The 17,107-nt window shown below is 46.2% G+C and overlaps 1 protein-coding gene across 1 annotated transcript in view; it reads right to left on the reverse strand.

The window, feature by feature from the left end:
* The window catches only part of Rnf144a (ring finger protein 144A), a 125,997-nt gene that overhangs the window by 7,080 nt on the left and 101,810 nt on the right, over positions 1-17,107 (reverse strand). Inside the window, exons 5-7 of the mRNA XM_008850153.3 lie at positions 12,617-12,824; positions 7,641-7,788; positions 273-362 (exon numbers count right to left, since the gene is read on the reverse strand). Coding sequence (XP_008848375.1) covers positions 273-362; positions 7,641-7,788; positions 12,617-12,824 — 446 coding nt within the window. The remainder of the gene's footprint in view (positions 1-272; positions 363-7,640; positions 7,789-12,616; positions 12,825-17,107) is intronic.

Here is a 17,107-nt window from a genome sequence, read left to right on the forward strand (position 1 = left end):
ACAGATTATGACTAATATCAAGAGAAATACACAAGTCTGATGTTAGACACTCGCAGTGTGCTAGCCATGAGACACATACTCTAACTCTGGGCCAGAGCCACCACAGTTATTGCTCTATCCAGTGAGAAGACAGCAGGGAGCACTTTCTAGCTTGGCAAGCCCTTAACCAGTCAGTGAGTCTTCTAGAGCATGCGTGTACATACACGCACATTCACATTCACATACATACATGCACTTCCTGAGATCAAAGTTCCAGGTGGGCAGCCTCTTACCTGTGTCCGATGCCAGATCACAGATGCCCGGGAGTGGCCCAGCTTGTTGCGGCAGGGTCCCTTATCGTAATGTATCAAGAGGAAGTCATCCTGTGAAGGGTAGAGAAAGCGTAGCAATGAGTGGGGGTTCAGGTTCTCAGTCCATTAGGCATTCTAGTATGTCCTCTCTTCCATACACACAGAGTAGACACAGGCAGAGCAGGTGACAGTGGGGGGATGCATGTACTCCACACCTGGCCACTGTCACTACAGCCCACCATCCCTCTCCAGGGAACAGAGGAGACAGCTAGCTTCGTGCACTAGAGAGAGCCGAGTCATGGTCCAGATTTCAATATTGTGCTCAGAGAAGGGCCTCCCAGGTACAGTGGCTGCCTCCTGAGCTTAGGAAAGATGAATGGCTTTTTTTTTTTTTGACAATACTAGATGAATGAAGAGAAAGATCAGGTGGAACTCTCCAGAGCTTCCTTGGGCCTGGCTATGGCAAATCTCACTGGATCGGTCCAGCTTCTCCCTGGCCAGTCATCCCTCAGCTCAGAACACTGCAAAGTTTCTTTACTTTAGATCTGGCTCAGGAACCACCCAGTACCCACAATGTGTCTACCTGTCCAGAGCAAGACATAATCCCTCTTCTGGTGCCTAAAGAACTGTTGGGTCCACACCTCCCTCCAGGTGGCTTCAACTCTAGTGGATTTCCACTCACTTCTTAGGACAGTCCCCTCTAGACTGGCAAGTTCCTGGGCTGAGGATACATGTGCTGGACTCTTGGAAGATGTTCCCAGCTCAGGACACCCCCACCCCAACATGTATCAACACCACTGAAATGTTGGGGACAGGGTGTTCTCTGTTCCTTCACACAGAGGAACCCTGCATGTCATCAACACATGAAACACCCAAAAGGCAATACTGTTTAACCAAGGTGACAGATAAGAGGCTTCCCTTTGAGTAAAGAGCAAATAAATACAGGGTCCAGCATGGCTGAGAAGACAGAAAATTGCTTTTCTGAAACCAGAGAAAGCTAGACATCAGCCACCAACTTCTGGCCCCTCAGATCCATTCTGCTAGAGCTAGGGGATAGCTGGGCCAGCCTTCCTCCCAAGCTGAGAAGGGCACCAGCCTAACTTTGCTGACTTAAGGTCAAGTCTCCTGGGGCTGAAATCAAGGTAGTGTGGTGTTAACCTGGCTTTCATGATGCAGCTCCAGGCAGAAGTCCAGCAGCCACCACCTGTCTCATGTCTCACCTTCCCTGCCTGGACCCTCATCCACAGAAGGACGAGCAGGACAGGCGAAACTTCCTCTTGGAGTTCCTAACTGGTCTTTCACACGGATGCCAGTGTACAGTCACTGCAGATGACAACGCACATGCATTTGTATGTCTCCTTTCCCAAGACTGCCTATCACGGGGCTCTCCACAAAGTATTGAGGTCATTTTTTAAAAAAATATTTTATTTATTATTTTTATTTATTTTATGTGTATGAGTGTATGTATGTAAGTGTACATTGCATGTATGTAAGTGTACCCGTGTCATACAATGCCCATGGAGGCGAGAAGAGGGTATTGGATCCCTCGGAACTGGAGTTACGGACAGTAGTTAGCCACCATGTGGGTGCTAGGAATCAAACCGGGGTCTTCTGCAAGAGCAGCCAGTGCTCTTAACTGCTAAGTCATCTCTCCAGTCTCTGGAAGTCAATTTTTAAAAGACACACCATGGCTCAGCGGTTAAGAGCGCTGACTGCTCTTGCAGAGGACCCAGGCTCAGTTACCAGCATTTACACGGCAGCTGCGAATTGTCCTTAATTCCAGTTCCAGGGGAATCTGAAGCCCTTTTCTGACCTCCACGGCATTACGTGACATGGGTGCACTCACATACATGCAGGCAATACACTCATACACATAAAAAAAAAAAAAAAAAAGACATACCAAGCCATGTGGCACCAGCTATTTTAATGTTTACCAATCACCACCTGTGAAGGTGGGTTCTGGTCATCCAAATCCCCTGGACAGCTTATGGGAAATGAAAATTGCAGGCTACGCCCCACAGATACAGAAACCATACTGGCAGAGGCAAAGATGTTCTAAAGAGAGACATTTGTGCCACACCCCCAACCTTTGGCTATTGGACTATTGAAGCGATGAACTCCAAAAATTTGGAATTTTCCCAAGAATGTCATGTTGGGAGAAGGCTGGGTCAGTGCCAGTCAGAGGATGAAAGTCTCTTTCAGGAAGGATTTCATACAGTTCTGAGAACTTGTCAGATCATCTGCCTTGCAGGAGAGACTGGAGCTGAGACAGTGAAGGGTGATGGGATTACCTCTCGCCTTCTGTTTAAACCTAAACCTCATGCCAGCAGGAGGAAGATGAACTCCAGTGGGACTGGGGGACGTCATTGGATCTTTCTTTGTTCCTCTTCCCTCTGTGTCCATATTGAATAAATTTCTTTTCTCTGTTTTTTCACTATGACTTATCTCTTTAATTGGGATATTCAGGGTGGTTAGCTGAGCCTAGTTAAGTGCTGACAGGCTTTGATCCTAACAACTCCAGTAATAATGTCGAGCTACCGGTAAAGGGTAAACCCGCTTTCCAAATTCCCTAGGTGATTCCAATCCAATCTGTTCTTGGATGGCTGCTTTGATCAGTGTCCAGGACTGGAGGTCAAAGCCCTCCACTTTGCACATGGAAATATTCTCACTACTTCACCTGGTTCCAGCTTCTCCCTCCAGCATTTCTGGCCACATGTATCTTAACATCCTTTTGTGTGTCCAGTGATTTAGTAGCTCCAGCCTCAGGTTCAGGACTTTGTATTCTTCTTGGCAGGCGCACAAACCCCTGCTAAGCTTTCAAGCCCCTAGCCACCCTCACCCACCAAGCCGTTGCCTCGTTGACTTCACATTCATCACAAATTGCCTTCTAGGTGGGGGTGTGGCCTCATCATGTACTATCATGTGCTATGGGATTTCCTGTCGGGAAGGAGGGGTGTATTAGCTGCTTCTCTTGTTGCTTCAATACAACTTAAGGAAGAAAGGGTTGGTTTTGGTTCACAGTTTTAGGAGACAGTATGACTCATGGTGGGGAAGGCATGACTGCAGGAATCTGAGGCACCTGGCCACATTGCATCTACAGTCAGGAAGCAGAGAGAAGTGAATGCTTGTGCTTGGTTTTCTCCTTATTCAGTCCGAGACCCCCGCCAACATGGGTGCCACCCACATTTAGGGTGTTCTTCCCACCTCAGTGAACCCAGTTGTATTAGTTACTTTCCTATTGCTGTGATAAGACACTATGACCATAACAACTTATAAAAGGAAGAGTTTATTTGAGCTTATGGTTCCAGAGGGCTAGAGTCCATAATGACGGGGAAGGCATAGCGGCAGAGGTGGCCAGAGCAGAAAACCAAGCGATCACATCTTTAGTCAGGCACAGGAAGCAGAGAGCAACTGGAAATCCATGTAGACTTAAGAACTCTCAAAGCCTGTCCCCAGTGACACACTTCCTCCAGCATGGCCACACCTCCTAAAGGATCTCTGACCCTCCCAACAGCACCACGAAAGGGGGATGAAGTGTTTGAATACCCAGAGCCTATGGGGGACATTCTCATTCAAACTACCAGACTGATTTAGAAACTCCCTCACAGACATGCCCAGAGGTTTGTTTCCATGGTGATTATAAACCCAATCAAGTTGAAAATCAAGATCAATCATCACAGAGGAAATGGACCCTGAAAATCAAGACCTTTACTTCCAGTCATCCACCCAGAGGGGAGCTGCCCACATGCAGAGCAGGCCTCTGAAAACAAGGGAAGTTTGCTGAAGATGGGTTTTCTCACTCATCAAGGAAGCCCTTTCATAAGGTCTGCACTGTCATTTGCTCTTGGCTGTGACCAAATACTTGACAAGAAGCAATTTAAGGCTAGAAGGATTTATTTTGGCTCATGGTTTGAGAGTAAGGCATGGTGGCATGACCTTGAGGTTGCTTTTCACATGAGGGCAGATCATTAAGCAGAGAGGTGAATGCACAGGGGGCTTCCTTCTCCTTCAGCATCTAGTAGTAAGGCCAGTTTTCAGCAGCTCTTCACTTACAAAGGAGCTGTGGGCCGCCACCACAAGGGAGCACTGTTGAAAGAAACAGGAAGTGTGGCTCCTCCATGGGTTCAGGAGGCTCCTGTGTGATTCAGGCAGAGCCAAAGCAAGGAGGCTTAGGATGGGGCCCTGCAGGGAGTATGCTAAGTCACCAGCTAGAGCTGGGATGCACTCCAGTGTCTACCAAGAAGAAGGATATGGGTGTCCCTTCCTTCTCTGGGACTCCCCAGGGCATCACCTTGTCCAGGAAAGAGTAACAGAAACCACAGTCTCAAGAAGTCAAACTCTGTCCATCAGTTTTGAATACTGTTCTCCAGAGGGGCACAATAATTAGCAGTATGCCAGCATTTTACTTCCTTCATATAGTTACATGGAGTGGTGGGCTGCAAGGCCAGGTACATACATCACAATACAGTGGTCAGTTTTCAAAGAATCACAGTGAAATGCAGAAATGACTCTGCAGGCTGGGAGCAACCTTGTGCACAGGCATTCACCCTCTGACACTGCCACAGGATGCTGTCATCAACAAACGTGTTAGGCCACATTCTTACTAGCCTGGGACACAGATGGCCCAGTGGGCCTCAGTTTGGACATGCTTATGAAGCTTCAGTTTACACCTTAAACATGTTGTGACCACTGCAGGGGGTCAGAATGCAGCTTTGTGTTTTCAACTTAAGTAAAGCTAAACACATATGTTATTCAATCATTAAACCTGTCTCACAAGTGGAAATGAAGCCTCCAAAACCCAGCTGCACCATTTTCCCCGGATCTGTCAGCTACATCTGGTTTTATAGTGAACTTAACAATTTAACATTAATAAAGGGAACGACAGGGTTTTCATTAAAAAAAAAAAAAAAACAATTCCTCAAAGAAGCAAGGTATTTATTTAATTATTTTTATTTTTTTAAAAGACTTTATTTTTCAGGCTGCAGAGATGGTTCAGTGGGAGCACTGGTTATTCTTACAGAGGACCTGGGTTTGAATCCCAGAACCTACACGGTGGCTAACAACCATCTATAGCTCCAGATCCAGGGGATTCGACACCCTCTTATGACCTCCACAGACACTGCATGACATGGGTGCACTTACCTACATGCAGGTAATACACTCATAGACATAAAATAATCAAAAAATCAAACAAAAAGTTAAAAAAATAATATTTTATTTTTCTTATTTGATGTGTTTATGTGATCTGTGGGAATACCACATGTGTGTGTATGCTCAGAGTAACCTGATGTGAGTGATGGGATCTAAACTCAGGTCTTTTGGAAAAGCAGAAGGTACTCTTTACCACTGAGCCATCTCTCCAGGCCTCTATATAAGAGTTTTAAAGGATGGCCTTTGTATACGTAGATTCCTTATCTCATCTAATAGTTCATCTCAAACAGATAACTTGTTTTCTTCTTAACATTGGCCTATCCAGAGCATGGGGAAACTTTTGAAGCTATTCCTCTGTCCATTGTTCAGAATCACTTTTGGCAGCCTGAGGAGGTAACTCTTGGAGTTCCAGTGAATAACTGTTTCTGACATGATCTAGGCATGGACACTTACTTGCTCAAGAAATGGCAGTCTCACACAGTCAGGGTGAGACAGAACAGGCACTAGACAGACAACCTCCCAACAACAGCAACCACGAATTTACCCAGCACCTCCTTTGTTTGTGTGGATCTCATGGCTTCACACCAGCATTAATGAGTTTGATGTATTCATTCTGCTACCCAGAACATACGCAAACAGACCCCTCTCAAGACATCTGACTCCACTCACTAAGAATATTATTGACAATGTTTAACATGTGATTAGATCTTTTTTGGGGGGGGGGGATCTTTTTGAGACAGGGTCTCCCTGTAGCTCTAGCTGTCCTGGAACTCGCTATGTAGACCAGGCTGGCCTTGAACTCACAGAGATACGCCTGCCTCTGCCTCCCGAGTGCTGGAATTAAAGGCATGCACCACCACGCCCAGCCTTAGATCTGTTTTTTAAACATTGCTTTTTAAAAAGTCTATACAAATGTTTCCAAAACTAAAGTCATATATCACCATTCTGGAAAGATGCCTGTCTTACTTAGCTTTAATTTTCAACTTGATATAGCTTAGAGTCATCTAAATCCTGATTGAGAGGTTGCTGAGATCAGACTGGCCTGTGGGCAGTTGTTTCTGCTTCAAGTTCCTGCTTGAATTCTTGTCCTGACTTCCTTGGTATAAGTGGTGATATAAATGGTTTCCTCCCCTAAGATGATTTCATTAGAGCGTTTTATTAGAGCAACAGATAAAACTAGAACAGTATGTAACCAGTACGACAGGTGAGGAAGGTGAGAGGGAAGCAGAGAATAGTTGTTTTCACCAGAGAAATAAATCAAGGCTCCAGGGCGGGGTATTCCTGGGTTGGAGGGTAAGAACAAACTCCCCTTTTCAGGAGCCTGTACTTGGCTGTTCTGCACAGACAGGTGGGGTAAGAAACCTCAGCAGCAGTAGAGGCATGGCACAGAGGGCATGTGAGAAACTTCCATTCTGGCAGACCACAATGGGAATGTATGTTATTCTTCCCTTTAGATAAAACATGGAAACTGCCCTGTGTACCCAGCATGCCTTGCTGTCTGTGTTTCTGTTTGTCCTGTGTGCCCAGCATGCCTTGCTCTCTGTGTTTCTGTTTGTCCTTTTGTTCTACTAACCAGACCCTTCAGGGATCAAATGTGCCACCTCAACCAAAATTCTGAAATATACTGAAGCCCTGAGTTCCAGTATCATAGTGTTAGGAGGTGGGGTCTTTGGGGGACGATTAGGCCATGGTGATGGGAGCCCATGGTGGGATTAGTGTCCTTGAAAAATGGGGAAGAGACCAGAGCTTGCTCTCTCCCAAATGGGCAGTTAAGACCCAGGTAGAAGACAGCCATCTAAGTACCAGGAAGGAGCCCTCATCCTGACTTCATTTGTAGCCACTCCCTGGCTTCCATCATCTGAACTGTGAGAAGTGGATGTCTGTTGTTTGTTACTGCACTCCGTAGTGTTCTAGCACAACGGCCCAGCTCATTAGGACAGTTACAACCAAGCCATATCCTAAGATGCTCAGCACACCTTCAAAATCAAGCCTGGCCCAAGGTTACACAACCAGCTCTTTGACCAAGCTCTGCCTCTGACACCATCCCACTTAAGGAACTAAGAAGAAATGTCCCTCGGTGCTACTTCTTTGTTTCATGGGTGTGGCCTCCAACTTCGTTAAGAGAAGCTGGCCTCTCTCCCACTCCCCCGTCTGAAGTCCAGAGCTCACAGTTGCTATATATGGCCGTACAGTACTTACATCCAGGGACTCCAGGCAGTACCAGCAGAAGGCATGCTTGCAGTTCTTACACATCATCTGTGCACAGCCCTCATCCCGCTCAATGTACACCTTGCACTTGGGGCAGCGCTTGATGGGTGCGTCGTCCTCTTCCATCTTGAAAGCAGAGCTGCGGAAGACAGGTCATGAAAATCTGTACAGAGGGACTGGCTCTAGAGGCGCAGAGGAACAGGCTGACCTCTTGTTTTGAAGGAAAACAATACAAAGTCAAAGTAATGGAAACCTTAGAACACGAACAGCCAAAATACCGTGAACCTACCAGATTAAAGTAAAACAACAAAAGCAGCCTTAGCACATACCTAAATTTAGGTTTCTACAGAAAAACAAGATATAGTACAAGGCTTAGAATGGAGGAACCCTGGGGAACAGTATTGGGTCTACATGTAATGTCCCTGTTCAGATATGTATGGATAATAAATTGTATGCACTTTGTTATTGTCAGAATAAAAAGAAGTCATAAGCACGCAGCTAAATGAAGACCTTCCACTTGCTTCAGACCTGCCTGGCTTGGCTTGCCTGACACTACTGTTCCCTGAAGACTCGGGTTGGGTATGCAGTGGTTATCAGCTTTAAACCTGGAGAAGATGCTTGGCTCCTCCATAAACCAGCTGTGGGCAAGACAACTCTCCGAGTCTCAGTCTTTGCCTGGTGAGCCTGAGAGGACTATGCATGACAAGGCTACAATGCAATGTCCTTCTTGAGCAAAGCAGCGGATAAGAGGCAGCAACAATTCAGTACTTTTAATTTAAAAAGATAAGACAGGTCTTTAGGCATGGCCCAAGAAGAATGCCTATATCAAGCTGTTAGTTTTTAACAGATGGCTAAACATGTTCACGAAAACATCTGGAACAATGAATGGTAAAGGCCAAGAGACTCTCCCACAGATTATGGGAGCACATATGCTAAATGTTAGAGCCTGCAGCATCAGTCCAATATGACCTGGAGGAAAATGACCCTCCTTTGAGCTAAACGGTGTTTTCAGAATGTATGCATCTATGAGTGCGCAGTCACTGAGGCCCAGGCAGCTCTGGTATTTTCAGGCAACCTGGCTGAGGGATCCCAGAGTGCCACAAGAAATACAAGAGATAAATGCAGTTTTGGTTCATGGGACTCCTCTGATGATCAGTAGTGAATGCTCCCTCTTCTCAGGGCCACAGGTTTCTTATGTGTACCTGAGGGGTATGCTCCCAGGGGTTCTGTTTTCTGTTCTGGTAGAAGGTGACAAGCTGAAAAATTCTGGAGAGGGCTAGGGAGATGGCTCAGTGGATAAAGTGCCTGTCATGGGAGCATGAGGACTGGAGTTCAAGTCTCCAGAACCCTATAAGACATGGATAGACCTGGCAGCTGCCTGAAATCCCAATATCCTTGAGGCAGAGGCAGGGGATCCTAGGGCCATTTAGCTGGACTAGCCAATCCATGAGATCTGCATTCAATCAAGAGACCTTGTCTCCATATTTAAGATGGAGAGTGACTGAAGAAAATACCTGCCATCCGCTTCAGGCCCCCACATGCATATGGATATACACAAACACACACAAAATTGTGGAGGGAAGCAGAGCACCCTTGCTGCTAGGAGCACAGTCTTAAGACCCAGTCCTGCAGACAAATCCTAGCTGGGCTGTTCCGCAGTCTCCATTACCCCAGCCTGCCTTTCTATAGTACAGACTAACCTGGGTGAGAACACTGATCTCTCACTAGTGTTGTGAGGATTAAAGGTTTACATGTGTTAAGTATGTAAGTGTAAAAGCCTGCATACGCATAGTCAGGAAGTTCGAGTTGATTTTTAGCATTATTACTGAAAGATAAGAAAACTTAAAGGTATGCAACAGATCAATCTGGCTGTGCAGAGGGTGGTCCATTTTGAATTAGGGTGTGAGAAGGGGCAGATAGGGTAACATGAGCACAAGTGCTTCCAACAGGACCTAGCACCAGTCAAGAAGAAATATCAGCTCTAGCCTCTGGACAGTCATACTAAGGAGTAAAGCCACTCGGGAAGATTCAGCCTTAAAAAAACCAACTCCATTACAACTGGGTGTCTTCTAAGCCATGACAACCATCAGCCAGCCTCAGGGCTGGGAAGAACAGAAAGGAATGAAGACTATGGGTTACCCCACAAGTCCCACCCAGGGAGGTGCCACTGCCCAGCTCCTGTGGGAAATTCTGATTTTTATGTGGAAACTCTTGATTTTGGAATTTCTACAAAAAGAGACCCATGATTTGACTTAAATTACCCTGTGGGATGATTTAAGGGGACCCAGAATATTACAGAGGACAGAAACTAAGTCACCAAGGTCCAGGAGAATCCCCATGGGCTACATGTGATGGTGGCCCAGCACAAAGCTGCAAGCTAACTCAAAACATTTGGAGATTTTTAAAAATTTTACTTATTTATTTTTATGTGTATGCATGTATTGCCTGCATGTGTGTAAGTATACCCATGTTGTGTGATACATGTGGAAGTCAGAAAGAAGGCATCAGATCCCCTGGAACTATAATTATGGATGGTTGTTAGCCACCATGTGGGGGCTAAGAACTGAACCTAGGTCTCTGCAAGAGCATCCAGTGCTCTTAATTGATGAACCATCTCTCTAACCCCATGGAGATTCCTTAAGTATATATATCTCAATTCTACAGTTCTTAAGCATGAACTTTGTAGGTGATAGTGTGGTGTTGAAATGTGAAAAGGTTATTCACACCTTCCACATTCACACTGTGTAGTTTAAATGAGAAATGTCCCCCATAAGCTCATGTATCTGAACACTGGGTCCCTAACTAGTGTCACTATTTAGGGAGGTTGTAGAACCTTTAGACGGTGCAGCCGTGACAGAGGAAGTACGTCATTGGGGGAGGGCTGTGAGTGTTTATAGTCTCGCCCCACTTCTAGCCTACTCTCCCTGCTTCTTGCGTGTGGATGGAAAGTGATCAGCCAGCTTCCTGCTCCTATAACCTGCTGCTGTATCTTCCCTGCCATGATGGACTCTTATGCTCTGGACTGTAAGCTAAAATAACTCTTTCTTCTATAAGTTGCTCTTGGTCATAGCATTTTTAATCGCAGCAAAAGAAAAGAAAACACAACTATTTTCCATCCTAAAGGTATTTGAGATAGAATCTCATCTAATCTCGAATGCCCTCAAACTCACTGTGTAGCCAAATATGATACTGAATTTCTGATATTCCTGCCTCTACCTCTTGAGTGCTGGGATTACAGGCATGTGCCATCATGCCTAGTTTATGCAGTGCCAGGGATTGAACCCAGGGTATGGTGCATGCTAGGGAAACACTCTACCAACTAAGTTCCATCTCCAACCCCTGCTATTGAAAATGCCAGGATTGGGATCCCCCTTCACTCATTGCAAAGATCCATCCCTCCTGCTGTTTCTGCTGACAGACACAGACTTATTCACTCACACACTCACTGATCACTAGCAAGTCCTTTGAGACAGATAGCTTGACTACTTACATAAGGCACATCCTGATTAGCTTCTATCTGTCCCCACCCTGGAAACCAACTGCTGCCAATTATTTTTAACCCAACCACACAAGAAGTTTGTTACTTCTTATAATATCTGGAAGCCTCTAGAACCCTACATCTAAATTTAGTGATCTTTGCTAGTGTCTGCCTGATGTACACCAGGTCAAAGTTCAAGCACACAGAGCCCCTGACTGCAGGACACTAGCCATGGAGAGAGATGACCTATAGCAGAGTATTCCAGGATGGTGGTCAATGCGTCCAACCTCCAGAAGGAAAGCAGAGGCTGTAGTACCCTTTCTGACCTGGAAACTTGGAGCAATAGAGGAGACAGGAGCCCTGTGCAAAGGGCAGCAAAGAGTCTTAGGGAAGGGATTACAGAACAGCAACAGGCCTACAGACCATATGCAACGTGGGAGAGGGTAAGGGGTGTGTGGCTGGGGCATGGCATGGGGTTGTAGTCCTGGGGATCAGGAGAGAAAAAAACGGACCTGGTGGTGAGGACACCTTTGAGTAGGCCATAGACAGCTATGATAATCCTTCTATCAGGATGACAGGCACTTTGTCCAGCTGAACTATGTGACTATATACATTTCTAAGGGGGGAAAAATGCCCCGAGTAGAACCAGTTTCCTATGGTTCACTCTATTAAATTCTAATGCTCATGGAATGAGTCTATAAAGTCCACCTGGGCAAACAGTGGGGTCATTTGGCTCTGGGCAGAGCAAGAAGAAAGAAATATAACAGCGTTTTGCCATATTATTTTTTAAAGGTTCATTTTATTTGTGTGTATGTCTAGGTGTCTGTGTGGATATGTGCATGTGCATGCTGGTGTCCAAAGAGGCCAGAAGCGTTAGATCCCCTGAGGCTGGAGTTATAGGTAGTTGTAAACCAACTGATGTGGGTCCTGGGAACTGAACTCGAGTCTTCAGTAAGACTAGCTAGTACTCTTAACCACTGAGCCATCTCTCTAGCCCCTGTTTTACCACATTCTAATAGATTCAGAATTCTAGGGATATATAGCCTTTTTGACCTCAAATATTTGTAGAATTGTTTTTGGTGATCTTTCTAGTTAGAAACATTATCCATGTCTAGCGTTTTTGCTCTTACACCCCCATTTCAGATCATTTTCAACAGAGTGAGTTTTAGGAAGACTGCTTAACCCCTGTATGGACATCCATTGTCTGTGCATCTGTCATTCCACACAGGGAGTGGAGAGTGGTTCTTATGCACCTTTACATTTCCAGGATCTTATGCAGTGCCAAGCAAATAGTTCTCATAGTAACCCACAGGACTGAAAGAGACTTAGGTGGTGGAATATATGCTGAGGCCCATGCATCTCTTGCCACATCCTTCCAGGTGACACAGGAAGGAAACACATCTCCTCTCCCAGCCACAGACATCAGCCCATGGCTCCCAGTCTCCAGCCCACTATTTTTGCAGTAGTACCCACACAGAGACAGGGTTACCTTGTCTCCCCAGGAAGGAAGGTAATGGGCATGGTCTCTGGACAGCCTTGGCCGGGGTGCCAGCGAGCTTTGCATGCAGAGCAGAATTCCATGTCGCAGGCTTTGCACTGTACCAGCTGAGGGGTCTGTAATCCTATGTCCTGGAGTTGGCACACAGCTTGGCAGGTGGATGCTGGACACCATGTCCGGCAGGGGTCAAAGAGCACCTCTAACACAAGGAAACAAGAGGGAGATCAGACCCAGGTTGCCATGGGAACTGGAGAGGGTGAGTGTGTAGGAGACCACCCCCCCACTCATCCAGAGGCAGTCACCCAGGTGACCCAACCAGACCCAACCCAGACAAAACAATCCTTTACAACTCTGTCTTCATGTTCATCTACCTCCACTCCAGCCCCTCTCAGCGTCTTACCCTTGTACCTGGTGTGCCTAGGCTTCCCAATATGCCCTCTTGACCCCCAGGTCCCTTACGTTCTGCAGAGACAACCATCCACCCCCATTTCCCTGAATGCCAGCACCACAGCTCCTTGTCTGCATTGCCCCTCCTCCCTCGAACCAGAAGTCCCAACCTGAAGTCAGGCCTGAGGCGTCTCTTGAAACTTCCCAAACCTAGCCCCAGACTACCACACAGCCAACACTCAGGAATGCCTGTTAAAGGCTGGAAAGGAAGGAGGGAAGGAAGGTGGATGGGATAGTCTTCTTTACTTTTACAAAGTAACATACAAAATAATTAATGTCACTATGGCATTTTCCTACCTATATGTCAGGATACTTTGTTCTAGATTTGTTTTCTAATTGGCTAGTTCACATGCCTGAGATGGTCTCCCTTCCTAAATCTAAACCCAGGCCATGAGTTAAGTACTGGGTGAAACTAATTTTCAGCAGCCTGTTTTCCCTCCAGATTGGAGCTCAAGTTACTAAGAATCTTAACTTCATGGAATCTGTTAGGAAGTTTGTTTTAAAAACAGGATTATGATAGTGTTCCTCATCTTTCATATCCTGGTCCAAAAACTGCATTTACTAAATAACTGGTCCTGAGCTGCCCTCTACCATGAGTGAGTTAGCATCTCATTAGCCCTCTTGTCAAGCAGTCATTTAATCTGCATGAGGTGAGAGAGGAAACACACAGGATTCTAACATTCTAATCGAGAGCCATAGCAGGCCAGTGGATTAAGGGATCATTTTCAAAGGCCTGCACAAAGCCACTGGTCCCCAGCTTTTCAGTTAGCTGTTCTTGAGAGGTCATCTGGGGAAAACTGAATTTTTCTGAGAAAACTTGGACGGTAAAAAAAGCTTCCTTATGAATTTCCTGACCTTGTGCCTCGTGGCCAGAAGTGTTTGGTTCACCTGATTCAAAGATGAGAGCTCCAGTGGGCTAGATGGGCTGCAGGGGCCTGTGGTGGTCAATATTAATTGTCAGTTTGACAGGATCAAGCATCCCCCAGGACACAAGTGTCTGCACATATCTATGAGGGAGTTTCTAGATTAGGTTAATTGAGGTGGGAAGTCCCATTCTAGCTGTGGGCAGAACCATTCCATGGACTCGGGTCCTGGACTGAATGAAAAGGGAAAGTGAGCTGAGCACAAGCATTCAGTGCTCTCTGCTTCCTGACTGCAGATGGGATCTGACCAGACACCTCACGCTCCTGTCCCAATGCCAGCCCTACGGTGATGGACTACAACCTCAAACCACCCCTTTCTTCCTTAGGTTGCTTTTGTCAGGTACTTTATCACAGAAATGAGAAAAAAGTAACCAATACAGGGTCCAAACCTCACTTGGATATGTCGGCACAGGGCAGATAGGAAGTTAGTTATTAAGTCTGCAACTGCAGAGTCCTGACCTCATACACTCACACACACGTGCCCTTCTATGGGCTCCATGTTCCACCAACAATAAGGGAAGCTGTGGTTAGTGCTGAAGGAGCAAGCCTGTGTCAGGTCTAACCTTGGCAACGATCTAATCACCCAATGCAGGTCTGCCAACTTCTGTAAAGGGCTGGATGGGGATTATTTACTCATGGACCATGTAGTCTCTGGGCTTCAGTTTTTCTGTTGTGGTTAAGAGCAGACTAGCAACCTATAAATGAAGGCTCTGGGAAATGCTTAATTATGTAGCTAGGGGCTTGGGGCGGGGGTAGCCTCCTAGCCAAGCTGGCTGACTCTTTTATTAAGGTGAGTTCAAGAGCACAAAAGAATCATACTGATAAGCTCAGAAGGGGCCTAGGAGGCCTGACAGTGGAGGAACTCCAGAACTGAGAACCTGCATTCCATATCCACCACACCTTCATTACAGGAACGTAAACCCTCAAGATGCTCTGAATACAGACAATGAACATTAGCTCCTGTCTAACTCAAGAATAGTTTCAATGTTTGTAAGAAGGTTCCTAGTCAATGAATGTACAAAACACATATGGCAACAGAACTGAGGGTCCATGGGGAAGGGTTGTCCCTGTAGGCTTGGGGTGCAGAGAGCTCTGCTAAACCCTGTCAGGTCCAAGTTGGAGGAAATGCCCAGGGAGCTCACACAGTCCAGGAACCCCAAGCTCTTCTCTGCCTAGCAGCCTTGCCTGCCCCTGCCACTTGGAATTTCAACTTCACCCGAAAGCCCTCTGCCTCCTTCCATGCGTATTGTTGAGGGGGCTAGCCTGGCATCAGACCAGATATGAGGCACTCTATATGCACAAGTACTTACAAAGTCTCTGTGGGGCATGGAGATTCAATGTGCTGAATGTAACAAGGACAAGATGACTCAGTGTCATCAATGCGATGCTGTAGTTGAACCCTTCCTGAAGCAGGCTACCTGTCTCAGACCCTTGGAGGCCCCAGCCTCTGCCTGATGCCTTCTCTGTGCTCTGGGAACCCATGACATCATTGGGTGATGCAAGCTTCCCAAAGCTGGTCATGTTTCCATGTGCTTCCTGACATATGCCACCAGCCCAGACTACAGTGGGAAAAGTTATCTTGCTCCTTCATCAGGGAAGGTCCCACTCTGTTGTGGCATGAAAGGGATAAGGAAAAGTTGTTTCCATGGGAAAAACTCCAATTCTTTGACTGGTACCTCAGGATTGTGATATGGCACTGCCAGTCCTCACGTGGAAAGTTTTCCTAGGGGTAAGGTAAAGTGATCTGTCGCTGAGCTGAGTGCAAGCATCCTCCCTGTGGCTCCTGGTAGATATCTACTGATATTCAATTTGGCCATTCTACTGCTGTGCACAGGAGCAGGAATCAACCAATAACAGAGTCCACAGCAGGGGACATTCGCATTTCCTCAGAATGTATGTATGTGTGTCTCTCTGCCTTCCTGTCACCTGTGTCTACCCACAGTCCATGTTGCATATGTATATATGTGAGATATTTTCAAATAAGACAAAGATATCTTTTCTGGAAAAGCAAAAGAATCTAGTCGTACCTTGAATCTCCCAAAGGCTATGTATGATTTATCTTTAGGAGACTGGCATTTACATCAGTTTCTTAAGGGACCTTAGTGAAGCAGCTTTCCAAGAGCTCTACTTATAAAACATGTCTAGCCACCAACCTCCTTTTGATTGGATTTAAGACCTGCTCCACAAGATGAGCTTGCGACTTATTACACCCATTGACTGGTGCATCTCTCAACTCTCATTAGAGAAGCTGCTCCTTGCAGTGGATACTGATTAGCAGAGAGACCTACAACAGGCCAGTGTGCAGAGAATAAGAGACTGTGGAGCACTCAGCCTTAAATGAGACACCTATATCACACCACCCTCTCCTCCCAAGGCTCAGGGATCATTCCAGAAGCAGGGGCAGAAAAGTTCTAAGAGTCAGAGGTGGTGCATGAATACAAAAAACTGTGTTATCTGGACACCACAAGGTAGTTGCACATATGAACCCTCAGGTTAGACTCTATAGGTCTTTTTATAAAAAGACCATTAACAGAGGACACGAAGTCAGGGAAGGGGTTAGGTGGGGCGGAGGGGGGTCTGAATTCAATCAAAATGCACTGTATGAAATTCTTGAATCAATAGAAAAATATTTTTTAATCTCCAGTCATTTTCCCTCATGTGTTGGCACCTCCTGATGTGCTGACTGACCTGGCTGGTGCCCTGGTCCCAGACTATGGTGGTAGATGAGACCCTGATGGAAAGACGCTGCAAATCAAGGAGTCCTCAGTCCTCTCAGGGCTTCTGACATACCATTCAAGTTGCTTAATCACTGTGAGCTTTGCTTTCTTTTAGAAAGCAAAAGGACCAAGCAAGGCTGAGTTCAGCACTGCTCTGGTCAGGCTTTCTCTGGGCAGAGGACAGAATGCATGAAGGTACCTCTCTGTCTTGGCATATCATGAGCTTCCAGACAGAAAGACAGGCAGACATGGAAAGTAATACGCTCAGACACTACAGGGCAAACATGCTCAGGAGCATAGTCTGTAGCCATCTCTAAAGCCTACCCAGGCATTAGAGTGGATCAGGTGAGGCAGCAGGTGCCCAGAAAACAAAAGCCATTCCTGAGAACGCGCCC

Source organism: Nannospalax galili, unplaced genomic scaffold (genome assembly GCF_000622305.1).
Source record: "Nannospalax galili isolate Female #2095 unplaced genomic scaffold, S.galili_v1.0 scaffold100, whole genome shotgun sequence".
In the NCBI taxonomy this organism is placed as follows: Eukaryota; Metazoa; Chordata; class Mammalia; order Rodentia; family Spalacidae; genus Nannospalax; species Nannospalax galili.